Consider the following 15,617-nt stretch of genomic DNA (forward strand, 5'->3'; position numbering starts at 1 on the left):
CCCATTTACAGCTCCTCATAGTCTTCGCCAAAATGGTGCCCGCTTCTGGAGACACTTGTTAGAACATCGAACGCTCTAGTGATGGGTGAACTCTAGCGACGTCTGATTGGTTTCCGTTGAACCCGGAAGTAATTGCGATTTGACACATGTGGAGTACAAGGAGAGGAGTGAATGAGGTGTGTGCTGACTGCAGCAGTGATGGAGAAGTATCTACGTCCTGTCTGGTGATAATGAATAGGTTATTCCTGTAATTATTGCTACATTAATTTGTGGAGGAAGATTCCAGTGCAGCATGTTATCCCTGCCGGTGGTTGTGCAGGGCATGGTATAGAGCGATATGTGCCAGCAATGTGCCAGTGTGCCAGGTCGCCGCAGCAGGGTATAAGCCAGCGCAGACTATCAGTACGACATGCGGGGTCAGTTCTCGCGCAGACAGAGATGGACCCCCCAATAAATACCCAAGGCAGCCTGATAGGAAGGAATACATGAGAGGCTCGTCTGTGTTCTCTGCCGGAGCCGCCAAGACGAGGGCTGATAGGAATAAAGAGTTAATAGAGGATAAGCCCTCCGCCTCGCGGGTACGTGGCACTAGGATAGCGGTGCCCTCCGAGCCACTGAGTGTCGACGGTTGGAGCCAACTTAAGAATGGATTATGAAGATCTTAGAAACTTTGAAGAACTAGTAATGGACCAGATGATTAAGAATAACACAGACCTAGACATCGCCAAGTCCTTATTGTCCTACGTAGCGATGAAGGAAGGCGATTATTACCTACAAGTTACTCCTGAGATACCTGGTGCTATGTGTACAGCAGAAGAAGACCCGCGAGATCTACGACGTGAGCGACATCATGAAGATGAAATACGACACGTTGGACACCGGGGCGCACAGCCTCCTCATTAAAGGTCTGAGTGACACCGATCGCTGGCAGGAAGCAATAGCTTCATTAGAGACCATCAAAAAAGCCAGTACGCCGTCTGCTAGGAATTACGGAGAATGTATAAAAGGAGCGATCAAGCATCGGGAGAGCGAACTGGCCTGGACGCTGTATGATGAAATGCTGCGTAGAGACTTGCTACCCCCTGAAGATTGCCATCCAGGGTCTGTTTAATGCAGATCTGGACTTACAGGATGAGGCGTTCAGGAGCCGGCTTTATGATATCCTCAAGTGCTTTAGAGAAAATCAAATCTACCCCGGGCAATCGCTGATGAAAACCATCAAGTCCTGGTTTGAAAGGTAACATTGGATTAATCTACGTTGCTGTATGGATGAGTCCTATTTATTTTTTTAAAATGACCAGTTGTATCTGCTGATATGTCTGATGCAGTAAATCATTGTATTCCCCATTAAATGGAATCTGTCACCAGATTTTTGCTATGTATAATGTAAGAAAAAAGACCCTGATTCCAATGATACATCACTTAGTTTGCTGGGTGCAGGAGTTGTGAAACATTCAGAGTTCTTCAGAAGAGGCGATGTGGTCGTTCCAGGGCTCACGGAAGCTGTAGTCCAGGCAGAGATAATCTCCTGGTGATAAAACATTCCCTGTATAGAAGCAACAGCACACAGCCTAATAAGTGTCACATCCCTGAAATCAGTGCCTCAGCCCCTACCTCATTCTGCCCTCAGATTACATAGCGAAAACCTGCTGACGGATTCTCTCTAAGCATCATTTCTTAACTTTGGGTTGTACCGTTCCTCTGTTATTGCTCCTAGAAAATTATGAATTAATTTCCAATTGGTGTTACCAGTTTTGACAGTCTCCAATCAATGCTGACAAAGGGAATAGTAGCATCCCAGTTGTCAATTTATTTATAACATTTCTAGGAGGAGTAGCAGAGAAATGACAGAAAGCATATTTGTAATAACAGGTGCTCCCTAATTGTTATTTAATAGGAAATAGAAGTATTTAATATAACAGAAATGTCAGGAGGGGTGACAGGTCCTCTTTATCCTAGATTGTGATCAAGATTAAAGAAAAGATTAAGAATGTGGGGCTGGGGTGTAAAATTGTCACGTTCATTGGAGGTAAGCGATAATGACTGTCTTCATGGGGAGACGACTGCAAACCTGAAAACCTCCAGCGACCTTGGGTAAGTAAGATTTGGTGGTGGATGATTGCTGCAGACATCACCCAAAGATGAATTTTTATATAATGTATTGTACTGTAGCAGCAATTAAAATGGAACTGTACCTTCATCAAACTTTGCTTAAATCAATAGTGCAGGCAAATATAAGGAACTTTTATAATATACAGTACAGACCAAAGGTTTGGACACACCTTCTCATTTAAAGATTTTTCTGTATTTTCTTGACTATGAAAATTGTACATTCACACTGAAGGCATCAAAACTATGAATTAACACATGTGGAATTATATACTTAACAAAAAAGTGTGAAACAACTGAAAATATGTCTTATATTCTAGGTTCTTCAAAGTAGCCACCTTTTGCTTTGATGACTGCTTTGCACACTCTTGGCATTCTCTTGATGAGCTTCAAGAGGTAGTCACTGGAAATGGTTTTCACTTCACAGGTGTGCCCTGTCAGGTTTAATAAGTGGGATTTCTTGCCTTATAAATGGGGTTGGGACCATCAGTTGTGTTGTGCAGAAGTCTGATGGATACACAGCTGATAGTCTTACTGAATAGACTGTTAGAATTTGTATTATGGCAAGAAAAAAGCAGCTAAGTAAAGAAAAATGAGTGGCCATCATTACTTTAAGAAATGAAGGTCAGTCAGTCTGAAAAATTGGGCAAACTTTGAAAGTGTCCCCAAGTGCAGTTGCAAAAACCATCAAGCGCTACAAAGAAACTGGCTCACATGAGGACCGCCCCAGGAAAGGAAGACCAAGAGTCACCTCTGCTTCTGAGGATAAGTTTATCCGAGTCACCAGCCTCAGAAATCGCAGGTTTACAGCAGCTCAGATTAGAGACCAGGTCAATGCCACACAGAGTTCTAGCAGCAGACACATCTCTTCAACAACTGTTAAGAGGAGACTTTGTGCAGCAGGCCTTCATGGTAAAATAGCTGCTAGGAAACCACTGCTAAGGACAGGCAACAAGCAGAAGAGACTTGTTTGGGCTAAAGAACACAAGGAATGGACATTAGACCAGTGGAAATCTGTGCTTTGGTCTGATGAGTCCAAATTTGAGATCTTTGGTTCCAACCACCGTGTTTTTGTGCGACGTAGAAAAGGTGAACGGATGGACTCTACATGCCTGTGCAAAGCAGTCATCAAAGCAAAAGGTGGCTACTTTGAAGAACCTAGAATAAAAGACATATTTTCAGTTGTTTCACACAATTTTTTGTTAAGTATATAATTCCACATGTTAATTCATAGTTTTGATGCCTTCAGTGTGAATGTACAATTTTCATAGTCATGAAAATACAGAAAAAAAATTAAATGAGAAGGTGTGTCCAAACTTTTGTTCTGTACTGTATCTTATCAGAGAAATTAGCTTTCCTCCCCTCTTATCAGCTACTTACTCCTTACCTCCTCCAGCCAATTACACTCTATGGAGAGGAAGCAGGCAGAGGGAGAAATTGATCGTGGTGAGCTTTCTCAGAAGTCTTTTACCTCACCCCAGAGCTGGAATCACTTCCAGACAACTCAATGTATGTAATGAAATGTATAAATGTATAAAATGATGTTTCGTCTTTCAGAATTCCTAATGAAACCTGGAAAGGACAGCTGACCAAAGCCACAGACAAGTGAGTGCTCCAGTTATATATTAACATGAAAAAAAACGGCACCATTCATAACTCACACGACTTGTAAGCAGGGCTGTGGAGTCGGAGTTGGAGTCGGTATAAAATGGACCGACTCCGACTCCTAAAATATATAATCAATTGGGTACAGTAGTACAGTGCAATATGTACTGTAAATGTTTTCATAAGAATTTGGGAAAGTTATGAAATGTCCTATAAATGTCTGTTCTGTTCCTGATCTAAGGATCTGGGTTTTTAGTGGAGACGAATCTGTGCTACACTTTTTGTACACGCTCAGTAGTGAGGCAGGGCTGCACTTTATGTACACGCTCAGTAGTGAGGCAGGGCTGCACTTTATGTACACGCTCAGTAGTGAGGCAGGGCTGCACTTTATGTACACGCTCAGTAGTGAGGCCGGGCTGCACTTTATGTACATGCTCAGTAGTGAGGCCGGGCTGCGCTTTATGTACACGCTCAGTAGTGAGGCCGGGCTGCGCTTTATGTACACGCTCAGTAGTGAGGCCGGGCTGCGCTTTATGTACACGCTCAGTAGTGAGGCCGGGCTGCGCTTTATGTACACGCTCAGTAGTGAGGCCGGGCTGCGCTTTATGTACACGCTCAGTAGTGAGGCCGGGCTGCACTTTATGTACATGCTCAGTAGTGAGGCAGGGCTGCGCTTTATGTACACGCTCAGTAGTGAGGCCGGGCTGCGCTTTATGTACACGCTCAGTAGTGAGGCCGGGCTGCGCTTTATGTACACGCTCAGTAGTGAGGCCGGGCTGCGCTTTATGTACACGCTCAGTAGTAAGGCAGGGCTGCACTTTATGTACACGCTCAGTAGTGAGGCCGGGCTGCGCTTTATGTACACGCTCAGTAGTGAGGCCGGGCTGCGCTTTATGTACACGCTCAGTAGTGAGGCCGGGCTGCGCTTTATGTACACGCTCAGTAGTGAGGCAATGCTGCGCTTTATGTATACGCTCAGTAGTGAGGCAGTGCTGCACTTTATGTACACGCTCAGTAGTGAGGCAGTGCTGCACTTTATGTACACGCTCAGTAGTGAGGCAGGGCTGCACTTTATGTACACGCTCAGTAGTGAGGCCGGGCTGCGCTTTATGTACACGCTCAGTAGTGAGGCCGGGCTGCGCTTTATGTACATGCTCAGTAGTGAGGCCGGGCTGCGCTTTATGTACACGCTCAGTAGTGAGGCCGGGCTGCGCTTTATGTACACGCTCAGTAGTGAGGCCGGGCTGCGCTTTATGTACACGCTCAGTAGTGAGGCCGGGCTGCGCTTTATGTACACGCTCAGTAGTGAGGCTGTGCTGCGCTTTATGTACACGCTCAGTAGTGAGGCAATGCTGCACTTTATGTACACGCTCAGTAGTGAGGCAGGGCTGCGCTTTATGTATACGCTCAGTAGTGAGGCAGGGCTGCGCTTTATGTATACGCTCAGTAGTGAGGCAGGGCTGCACTTTATGTACACGCTCAGTAGTGAGGCAGGGCTGTGGAGTTGGAGAGTCGGGAGTCAGGGAAGTCCTGCTTGTAAGGATAATGGCACACACCTCGTGATTTTACAGAAACTCTGGGTGCTTCACCAAATGCAAGATTTTTGTAAAATTTCAAAGAGAGGAAAGGCGGCACTCTTTGTCCCATAAAAACATATTTTATTGCAAAATCTTTAAAAAATGGATGCAGGAGAATGCAGGTGCAAGAGATGGACGACGGCAGTTTCGCACACAATGATGCTTCAACGGGTCCAAAACAGGATTCGGATTCTTTTAGTGTTTTTTTTTTATGTTGCAAGCTTCTTAGTAAATTACCGGGTGGGGGAGAGACACATCCTAAGTTTGGTTAAAGACCTGGTTGAGACGGCAGACAGACAGGCAGGCCTCATTCAGACGATTGTTTTTCTATCAAGTATTTCTTCTGGCTGCGCATTATCAAGTTGTTTTATACATACAGTAGTTCAATACAATAAAAATGCTAAATTTGCAAATGGTGAATCCGCTGCAGAAATTAACACTCTGCAGATATCAGATCCACAGTGACCGTCATCAATTTACGCTTCTGATTTTTTCTGCAGAATGTGTATGACATTTAAGAAAATCTCCTTCACAATACTGGTACGGTAATACATAGCAGATTTTCCGCAGCGTATCCGACCAATGTGGACGTGTCCTTACTGGTTTCTACTGCCCACTTTCACCGAGCCTCAATGCTTTGATGCCAAGGGTTAGGGAAGCAGACATAGCTTGGGGTCAAGGGAACAGACCAGGAACACAAGTGATGTCTGTGATTCTCCCAAGAAAGGAATCGTTGGTTATACCAGAAAATAATGTCAAAAGTGTCCGGGAGATGCTTCTCGCCTCTATACTCATAACCATGTTCAGGTTTGGCTATGGGGTGATGAGCACATCCATAGGTTCCTCACCAGCCCTTCATTTTAAGTTATATGGTCCACTTTCCATGTGATCTGCATAATCTACAAAGGTGACCCCAGAAGTGATATCTTCTGCTTCTGTATAAACCGCCGCTTCTTCCGGTAGGATTTGCCTTCTTTAAGTAGCACCTAATGTTTCCATTCTTCCTATAGTGGTCACTGTCAGGCCTGTAAAGAACAGCTGGAGTCCATTCACCTGACACCGGAGGAATACAACACCCTGAAAAAGGCCGTCATTAACACCATCATAAAGGGGGAAGATACGTTTCGTAAGACCACCCCGGAGGTGAGTGAGTCTCATCTGCTTATCACAGTTGTTACAGCGACAAGATCCTATCCCAATATGTAGTAAGTGTAATAATAATAGCAAATATCGCCTATTAGAAATGTAGTATGGTTCTTCTGATAAGCTATGTCGCTTACCCCATGTGCAGGGCATTGCAGTAGCTTAGGTATTAACACTATGAGTGGTCATAACCATGGATACCTAAGCTACTGAAATGCCCCGCACATGGGGTAAGCGACATAGCGAATCAGAAGAACTATACTACATTTCTTATTGAAGGTATTAATTAATATTATTACTTTTACACCTACTACATATTGGGATAGGATCTTGGTGATAGGAATACCTCTTTAACTTTATATGTTAAATGGTTCACTACAAGCTAAAACTTTAGGAGTTGGGTTGCTTTACACAGTTATGACTTTCCACTAATACAATAGTTAAACCATGCCTACTGTGTGCCTGCCGCCGTGGCCCATGGTGACGGGGCTAGGCACTGAATAACTAATGCTTCTCTTCGTACAACCCTAGCTTTGTCCTGCAGCCATCACTAGGGGGAGCTCGGTGCATAGAGATTTTTACCGCTCCAATTTAGTTCAGTAGTAGCTTTAGAAATTAAAGTTTTCTGGGACTAACATATTGATGAGTTATCCACAGGATAGGTAATCAAAGTAAGCTCGGTAGGGGTCCCACTTTTGGCACCCCCCGATCAGCTGATAACTGCTCTGATGTATGCACTATGTAGAGCGGAGCACCGTAGCTCCATACATTGATTAGTACGTGCTGTCATATGCTGCACTTTAGAGAGGGGTAAAAGCGCCACAATAGGGCGAGGGGGTGGTGGCGCTCACCTGGTGGTGGTGTGTGGAGGAAAAATACCAGTTTAAGTGTGAATATCCGCTGCTCCCCTGGTGGCTGGAGGCGATATCTTCCAGATGTGTATTTATCAGAATGGAGAGAATTACATTAGGTGGGCTATGCTGTGCGCCATGAGGGGCCTTGGAGCTTCAGATGAGATTTTATTAGTATTATGTGTTTCGGCGCCAAACCAGTGCCTTTCTCAAGGTCAAAAAACCAAATGGCATTGACTCATTTGGTTTTTTGACCTTGTGAAGATCGGATTACTGCTTTACAGAGATACTTTGAGCAGGATTAAATGAGTTTTCCTTACCTATTGTATAAATAGGGATCACCAGGTAAGGGCTGAAGAACCTCAGTGTTTTAGGAAACCCCGCTCCAGTATATGACCTTTCTTTGTGGTGGGTGGGGGTTTGACATCAAGTCGCCCCAGTGATTCTGAGAAGAACACTATGGCCCCCTTTGGTACTATATATATGAGAATTATTATACAGGCTAACAAACTTTATCACCTAAAAATACAATTTTATTATATTTTTTTATATATATATATACACATATACATACATATACAAGGCTCGATAATCACAATGGTCTGGGCAACTGACAAACGATGAAAAAATCTACTGTCTCACAAACTGGGTTAAACCATCAGATAAACTCTCTATGTAGACTGGTGTGAGATAATGCCAGAAACAAAGGAAACGGGGTTCAAAAATCAGGGACACAAGTGTAAGTGATTGTATCCCTAATTTATCTCTATACTCACCCCCTACCTAACCGCGGACGTTGGCACCCTAGATGTCAAACGTAAAATGGTTCGTTGGTGGCTATCCCCATATTCAGGGCTGGCTCCATGTTTTTGTCGGCCCCGGGCGAAAGAGTCTCAGTGGGCCCTTTAACACATGCCACCATTCATGATGCACAGATACCACAGAGACATATATATATATAGTACAATGCCAAAGATTTCACTTCTTACATTACATGAGTGATATCTATTGTAAATTCTACAATAGCTCAGAAACCGGCGAATCCTCGCAGCGCACAGTGCAGACCGGACAGTATAGTCCTGCATTCAGTATTATGGGCACCACATAGTCCTCCATGCAGTATTATGGGCACCACATAGTCCTCCATGCAGTATTATGGGCCCCACATAGTCCTCCATGCAGTATTATGGGCCCAACATAGTCCTCCATACAGTATTATGGGCACCACTAAGTCCTCCATACAGTATAATGAACCCTATATATTGCTCCATACAAAATAATGGACCCCATATAATGCTCCATACAAAATAATGGACCCCATATAATGCTCCATACAAAATAATGGACCCCGTATAATGCTCCATACAAAATAATGGACCCCGTATAATGCTCCATACAAAATAATGGACCCCGTATAATGCTCCATACAAAATAATGGACCCCATATAATGCTCCATACAAAATAATGGACCCCATATAATGCTCCATACAAAATAATGGACCCCGTATAATGCTCCATACAAAATAATGGACCCCGTATAATGCTCCATACAAAATAATGGACCCCGTATAATGCTCCATACAAAATAATGGACCCCGTATAATGCTCCATACAAAATAATGAACCCCGTATAATGCTCCATACAAAATAATGGACCCCGTATAATGCTCCATACAGTGTGGGCCCTGTATAATGCTCCATACATTAAAAAAAATCAAATACTCACCCCTCCTCGCTGGTCGCAGTTCCGCACTCCTCAGTGTCACCGTCTTCCGGCTCTCTGCACTATAACGCTCAGAGCAGAGGGCGCGCTGTAGTGACGTCATTGCGCCCTCTGCCCTTAGACTTCACACAGTCAGAAGACGTGGAATACACCAGAGCTGCGGAGGAATGGGGAGAGGTAAGTATTGCAAGTGCTGGGGCCCTGAGCAAGCGGGGGGCCCAATCGCGAGCGCTGACGCCACGCTTCCCCGACTCACAGGCCCCATAGCATGCCGCCCCCCTCCCGCTTGCTCAGGGCCCCAGCACTTACCCGGATGCTGACCCCAGCCCGGCATATATTACCCTAACATAGGTATAACCAGTCAAAGTCAAAAACCAGAGGTGAAACAACACTACAGGTGCATCTCACTAAATTAGAATATCATCAAAAGTTAATTTCTTTCAGTTCTTCCATACAAAAAGTGAAACTCCTATATTATATAGAGTCATTACAAACAGAGTGATCTATTTCAAGTGTTTATTTCCGTTAATGTTGATGATTATGGCTTACAGCCAATGAAAACACAAAAGTCATTATCTCAGTAAATTAGAATACTTTATAACAACAGCTTGAAAAATGTTTTTAAAATCTGATATGTATGTTCAGTAAATGCACTCAATACTTGGTCGGGGCTCCTTTTGCATCAATTACTGCATCAATGCGGCAATGTGGCATGGGGGCGATCAGCCTGTGGCACTGCTGAGGTGTTATGGAAGCCCAGGTTGCTTTGATAGCAGCCTTCAGCTCATCTGCATTGTTGGGTCTGGAGTCTCTCATCTTCCTCTTGATAATACATCATTGATTCTCTATAGGGTTAAGGTCAGGCGAGTTTGCTGCCAATCAAGCACAGTGATACTGTTGTGTGTAAACCAGGTATTGGTACTTCTGGCAGTGTGGACAGGTGCCAAGTCCTGCTGGAAAATGACATTTCCATCTCCAAAAAGCTTGTCAGCAGAGGGAAGCATGAAGTGCTCTAAAATTTCCAGGTAGACTGCTGCGCTGACTTTGGTCTTGATAAAATACAGTGGACCTACAGCAGCAGATGACATGGCTCCCCAAACCATCACTGATTGTGGAAACTCCACACTAGACCTCAAGCAGCTTGTATTGTGGCCTCTCCACTCTTCCTCCAGATACTGGGACCTTGATTTCCAAATGAAAATTGGAACTCTAAGACCTTGTGGAGTGCATCAATGACATAATTGTGGAGCCTGCTGAAACAGACTAAGGGACCTTTTTAAATGCTTAGGAAGCCTTTGCAGATGTTTTTTGCATCAATTACTGCATCAATGCGGCGTGGCATGGAGGCGATCAGCCTGTGGCACTGCTGAGGTGTTGTGGAAGCCCAGGTTGCTTTGATAGCAGCCTTCAGCACATCTTCATTGTTGGGTCTGGTGTCTCTCATCTTCCTCTTGATAATAGTTGGCAAAGGGAAGCATGAAGTGCTCTAAAATTTCCTGGTAGACTGCTGCGCTGACTTTGGTCTTGATAAAACACAGTGGACCTACACCAGCAGATGACATGGCTCCCCAAACCATCACTGATTGTGGAAACTTCACACTAGACCTCAAGCAGCTTGGATTGTGGCCTCTCCACTCTTCCTCCAGACTCTGGGACCTTGTGGAGTGTGTCAATGACTTCCTTCTGGACATCTGTCAAGTCAGCAGTCTTCCCCATGATTGTGGAGCCTACTGAAACAGACTAAGGGACCTTTTTAAATGCTTAGGAAGCCTTTGCAGGTGTTTTTTTGTTAATTATTCTAATTTACTGAGATAATGACTTTTGTGTTTTCATTGGCTGTAAGCCGTAATCATCAATATCAACAGAAATAAACACTTGAAATAGATCACTCTTTGTAATGACTCTATATAATATGAGTTTCACTTTTTGAACTGAAGTAAATTAACTTTTTGATGATATTCTAATTTAGTGAGATGCACCTGTAGTTTAAACTTTCATTTGTACTATGATTAAATCCAATTATAACCAACACATATGCAAAAAAGTACCACACTATTGTTAAAGTAAATCTAACAAGGACATAGATGCAGAATCCTTATAAATTAAACCAACATATGCCCGTGAAAAAGATCCACATATCTATATGGACGGTAGTGTATCCTCTCAACATAATTGATAAACACAAAATCAGCTAACGTGTCATGCTTAGTTCAACTTATCTGTCCACATGACGCCTTTAAAGAATCAATTGGGATTGTTCCACTGCCTCAACGCGTTTCCCCTTTAGGATGCAGGTTGATAAGGAGGCTACAACATGGAAAAGCACTGTAAAAGAATAGATATCCATTTGATAATGTGCTCCTCAGTACAGAAATACATCATCAGAACTATGAACAGTAAAGAAATACATCACCGGAACCACCATCAATACAGGAATGCATCACCAGAGCCACCAACAGTACATGATAACAGCACCAGGACCACCATCAGTACATGAATATAGTGCCAGAACCACCATAGGTGCATGAATACAGCAACAGAACCACAATCAGTACAGGAATACAGCATCACAACCACCATCAGTACAGGAAAACGTCACCAGAACCACCATCTTTACATCAGTACAGAATCAGAACCACTATCCATACAGAAATACATCACGAAAACAACAGTGAGTACAGAAATACAGCATCACAACCACCATAAGTACATGAATATTATCAATAGAACCACCATCAGTACAGAAATATCAACAGGACCTCCAACAGTCCAGAAATCCAGCACCGAAACCGCCAACAGTACAGAATATCATAACTATCATCTGTACAAAACTACATCACCGGAACCAGCGTGGGCCCAGAAGTGCATCGCCAGGACCAGCGTGGGCCCAGAAGTGCATCGCCAGGACCAGCGTGGGCCCAGAAGTGCATCGCCAGGACCAGCGTGGGCCCAGAAGTGCATCGCCAGGACCAGCGTGGGCCCAGAAGTGCATCGCCAGGACCAGCGTGGGCCCAGAAGTGCATCGCCAGGACCAGCGTGGGCCCAGAAGTGCATCGCCAGGACCAGCGTGGGCCCAGAAGTGCATCGCCAGGACCAACGTCGGCCCAGAAGTGCGTCACCAGAAATGCATCGCCAGAACCTGAAATACGCGAGTACAATTGAATGCAGTGAGCTGGTGTTTTACACATTCATTTTCCTGACAGCTGGCTCAGAGAAGTGCCAAATTTTAATCTGGGGGAAAGGTCGGTAAAATGAAGCCGCCTGGAAGTCACCTTGTACCGCCACATCAGACGGCCCAACAGCACTCCTGGTGTGTATGGGGGCCTTTAGGCTATGTGCCCACGATGCAGATTTGAAACAGAAATTTCCTGAGTAGTTCTGCACCTCCTTGGCAGAAAAAAACGCCTGCGGATTTTACATGCGTTTTTTCAGCGTTTTTACATGTGTTTATGCATGCATTTTTTTCAAGCGGTTTCCCAAACGATTTTCAGCATCACTTGGAAAAGGGCTTGACAAGTTGGTCACACTATATAAATCCATGAAACTGCCAAGGATTTATATTGTGTGACCAACTTAGGAGATTTCTGCTTCAAATCGTGCATCTAGTGTAAATAAAAAGAAGTAAAAAGAAAAAAAAAACCTTATACTCACCTCTCCGGCGGCCCCTGGTCTCCTCCCAGTGGCGATCTTCTCTTTTTGACGGCCCGCGGTGTACTGGCAGGACCTGGGTGACGTCATTTAGTCAGCTGATGGTCAAGCGACCGCTAAATGACGTCACTGCAGGTCCTGCCAGTACATCGCGGGCCGCCGAGGAGACCGGGTGCTGCCGGAGAGGTGAGTATGAATATTTTTTTTATTTTTAAAGTTTATAATTCTTTTTTAACTTGCTGGTACGATGGTACCCAGGTCGGATGAGAGTCTCCTCTTCTCCCAACCTGGGTACCATCCGCACATAGAGACGCATAATATCAGCATGTATACATGCGGATGTTATGCGGTTCAATGCAAGTTAATGGATGTGATTTTGCGGCGAAATCATGCCCAAATTGGTTGTGCTGCGGATTTTTTCACAATGATAATCCGCAGCGGAAATTTCCGCAGCATGTGCACAGCACATGCGGATTATCATTGGGAAACATGGCAGACATCTTAACAAGCGATTTTAATGCGTTTCCGTGGCGGAAACGCATTAAATCTGCATCGTGGGCACTCAGCCTTAGTGTTATGATATGGACAGTCTGTGTGTTTTAGGCCTTACACCTCTGGAAAGCTTCTGAGCGGTGATGTTTACTTAGTGTTCAGACAGCCTTGGGTTTTCTTTGTGATGTAATTGCTCGACCATACATGAGACCAGTTTTAAACAAATATCCATTGTGCTGGAGTGAAAGTTGTTTGCTTGTCCATCATTCGACCCAGGAAATGGGTATTATATGACTAGGGATGATCAAGCGCTAGAATGCTCTGATGCTCGTTACTCGAACCAAGCAATTGCTATTGCTCGAATGCTAATTTGAGTAATGAGTATAATGGGAGTCAATGGGAAATTTTATTTTTCCGGCAGACCCTATAAGGAGATCTGGGGGGGGCAGTGAAAATGTTGAAATGAATGGAAAAAGAGATAATTGGAAGTAGAACAGCATGGGGAAGACCCCTGGAAGCATCACTGACTCCCAGATCGCTGCTGAGAACAATGGTGTCACGCTTTTACTCCACTTTAAGGACCGACAATAAAACATTCAAAATAGAAGAGAAATTGGAGTTTATAGGAAAAAAATGTTAAGAAACATTGTTTCCTGTATAATGACTTGTATATAAGGCAAAATTTAAAAAGTATTTAAAAAAATAATAATAAGTAAACCAAAATTGAAATTTTTAATAAAACAATGGATATTTCAGTGTAATTTATGAAGGAAGCAAGAACTGCAATTTGATGGAAGAGGGAGTCAGATAGACCCTGTATTAGACATAAAGGAGGGCCTCATACACATTCTGTTCAAATTGTCATGTACCACCCACTGTGATCTCTTGGGTGAACAACTCTCTGCTTCCCCCTATCATCCGGACAATTACACGATTGGCCGACGATTAACGGAGGAGGCCACAGGCTGTTTGCACTAACAGGCCGATTATCAGAAAACTAACAGTGAGCGGATTGTATATACACCTCCAGGTTCCAAAGCATGGAATATATGTATATAACCCCAAACGATCACCGCTAACTCCACGATAACCCCAGACTACTCGCCGCCACCACCAATCGTTTATAAGGCCGATTGTATAGCGTATGGCTTCGAGGCGCGGTTACAGAACAAAACAACAATCTGGCTTCCGTTCCTACCATTCCACCGAAACTGCCCTTAACAAAATGATTAATGATTTACTTACAGCCAAAGCTAACAGGCAATTCTCCATACTCCTTCTTCTAGACCTTTCCTCTGCCTTCGACACAGCTGACCACTGCCTCCTACTACAGATTCTCACTTCCTTTGGTGTCAAAGATCTTGCCCTATCCTGGATCTTCTCATACCTTTCCAACCGCATAATTAGCGTCTCCCACACTACCTCCTCACCCCGCCCCCTCTCTGTTGGAGTCCCTCAAGGCTCTGTCCTAGGACCCCTAATCTTCTCCATCTATACCCTTGACCTGGGACAGATCATAAAGTCCTACGGTTACCAGTACCACCTGTACGCTGATGATACCCAGATCTACTTCTCTGGCCCAGACGTCACCTCTCTCCTGTCCAGAATCCCAGCATGTCTAGCAGCCATATCCTCCTTCTTCTCCTCTCGCTTCCTCAAGCTCAATGTGGACAAAACTGCACTCCTCATTTTTCCTCCATCTCACATATCTTTCCCATCTGATCTGATCTATCACAATAAATAACATCACTCTTTCCCCTGTACCAGAAATCTGCTGCCTCGGTGTAACTCTCGACTCTGCTCTGTCCTTCCAAGCACTCGCCACCTCCTGTCACCTCCAGCTCAAAAATATTTCTAGAATCCCACCTTTCCTCAACCCTCAATCTACTAAACTGCTTGTTCATGCCCTCATATTCTCCCGCCTCGACTACTGCCACATCCTCCTCTGTGGCCTACCTGCTAACACTCTCGCACCTCTCCAGTCTGTCCTTAACTCTGCTGCCCGACTAGTTCATCTCTCTCCTCGCTACTCCTCTGCTACCCCCCTTTGCAAATCTCTTCACTGGCTCCCAATTGCTCAGCGTATCCAGTTCAAACTACTAACACTGACTTACAAAGCCATCCATAACCTTTATCCTCTGTTCATCTCTGAACTAATCTCCCGATATATTCCCTCACGTAATCTCCAGTCCTCCCAAGACCTCGTTCTCTCCTCCACACTTATTCGTTCCTCACCCAACCGCCTCCAAGACTTCTCCCGAATATCCCCCATTCTCTGGAATTCTGCGCCTCAACACGTCCGACTATCTGCCACATTCGGATCCTTCAGACAGAACCTGAAAACCCATCTCTTCAAGAAAGCTTACAGCCTGCCATGACCACGTTGCCACATCACCAACACCAGAGCTGCTGCAACCCCCCACCTACTTTCTCCTTCCCCATCCTATAGCATGTAAGCCCGCAAGGCC

The 15,617-nt window shown here is 44.5% G+C and overlaps 1 protein-coding gene across 1 annotated transcript in view; it reads left to right on the plus strand.

The window, feature by feature from the left end:
* Positions 1-103: 103 nt before the first annotated feature.
* PRORP (protein only RNase P catalytic subunit) overlaps positions 104-15,617 on the plus strand; it is a 90,652-nt gene continuing 75,138 nt past the window's right edge. Inside the window, 6 exon segments of the mRNA XM_073637550.1 lie at positions 104-647; positions 649-765; positions 767-1,087; positions 1,089-1,237; positions 3,667-3,714; positions 6,302-6,434. Coding sequence (XP_073493651.1) covers positions 486-647; positions 649-765; positions 767-1,087; positions 1,089-1,237; positions 3,667-3,714; positions 6,302-6,434 — 930 coding nt within the window. The 5' untranslated portion in view covers positions 104-485.

The sequence above is a fragment of the Phyllobates terribilis genome, unplaced genomic scaffold (genome assembly GCF_046119375.1).
Source record: "Phyllobates terribilis strain yellow unplaced genomic scaffold, ASM4611937v1 Scaffold_7__3_contigs__length_470593459, whole genome shotgun sequence".
NCBI classification, from domain to species: domain Eukaryota; kingdom Metazoa; phylum Chordata; class Amphibia; order Anura; family Dendrobatidae; genus Phyllobates; species Phyllobates terribilis.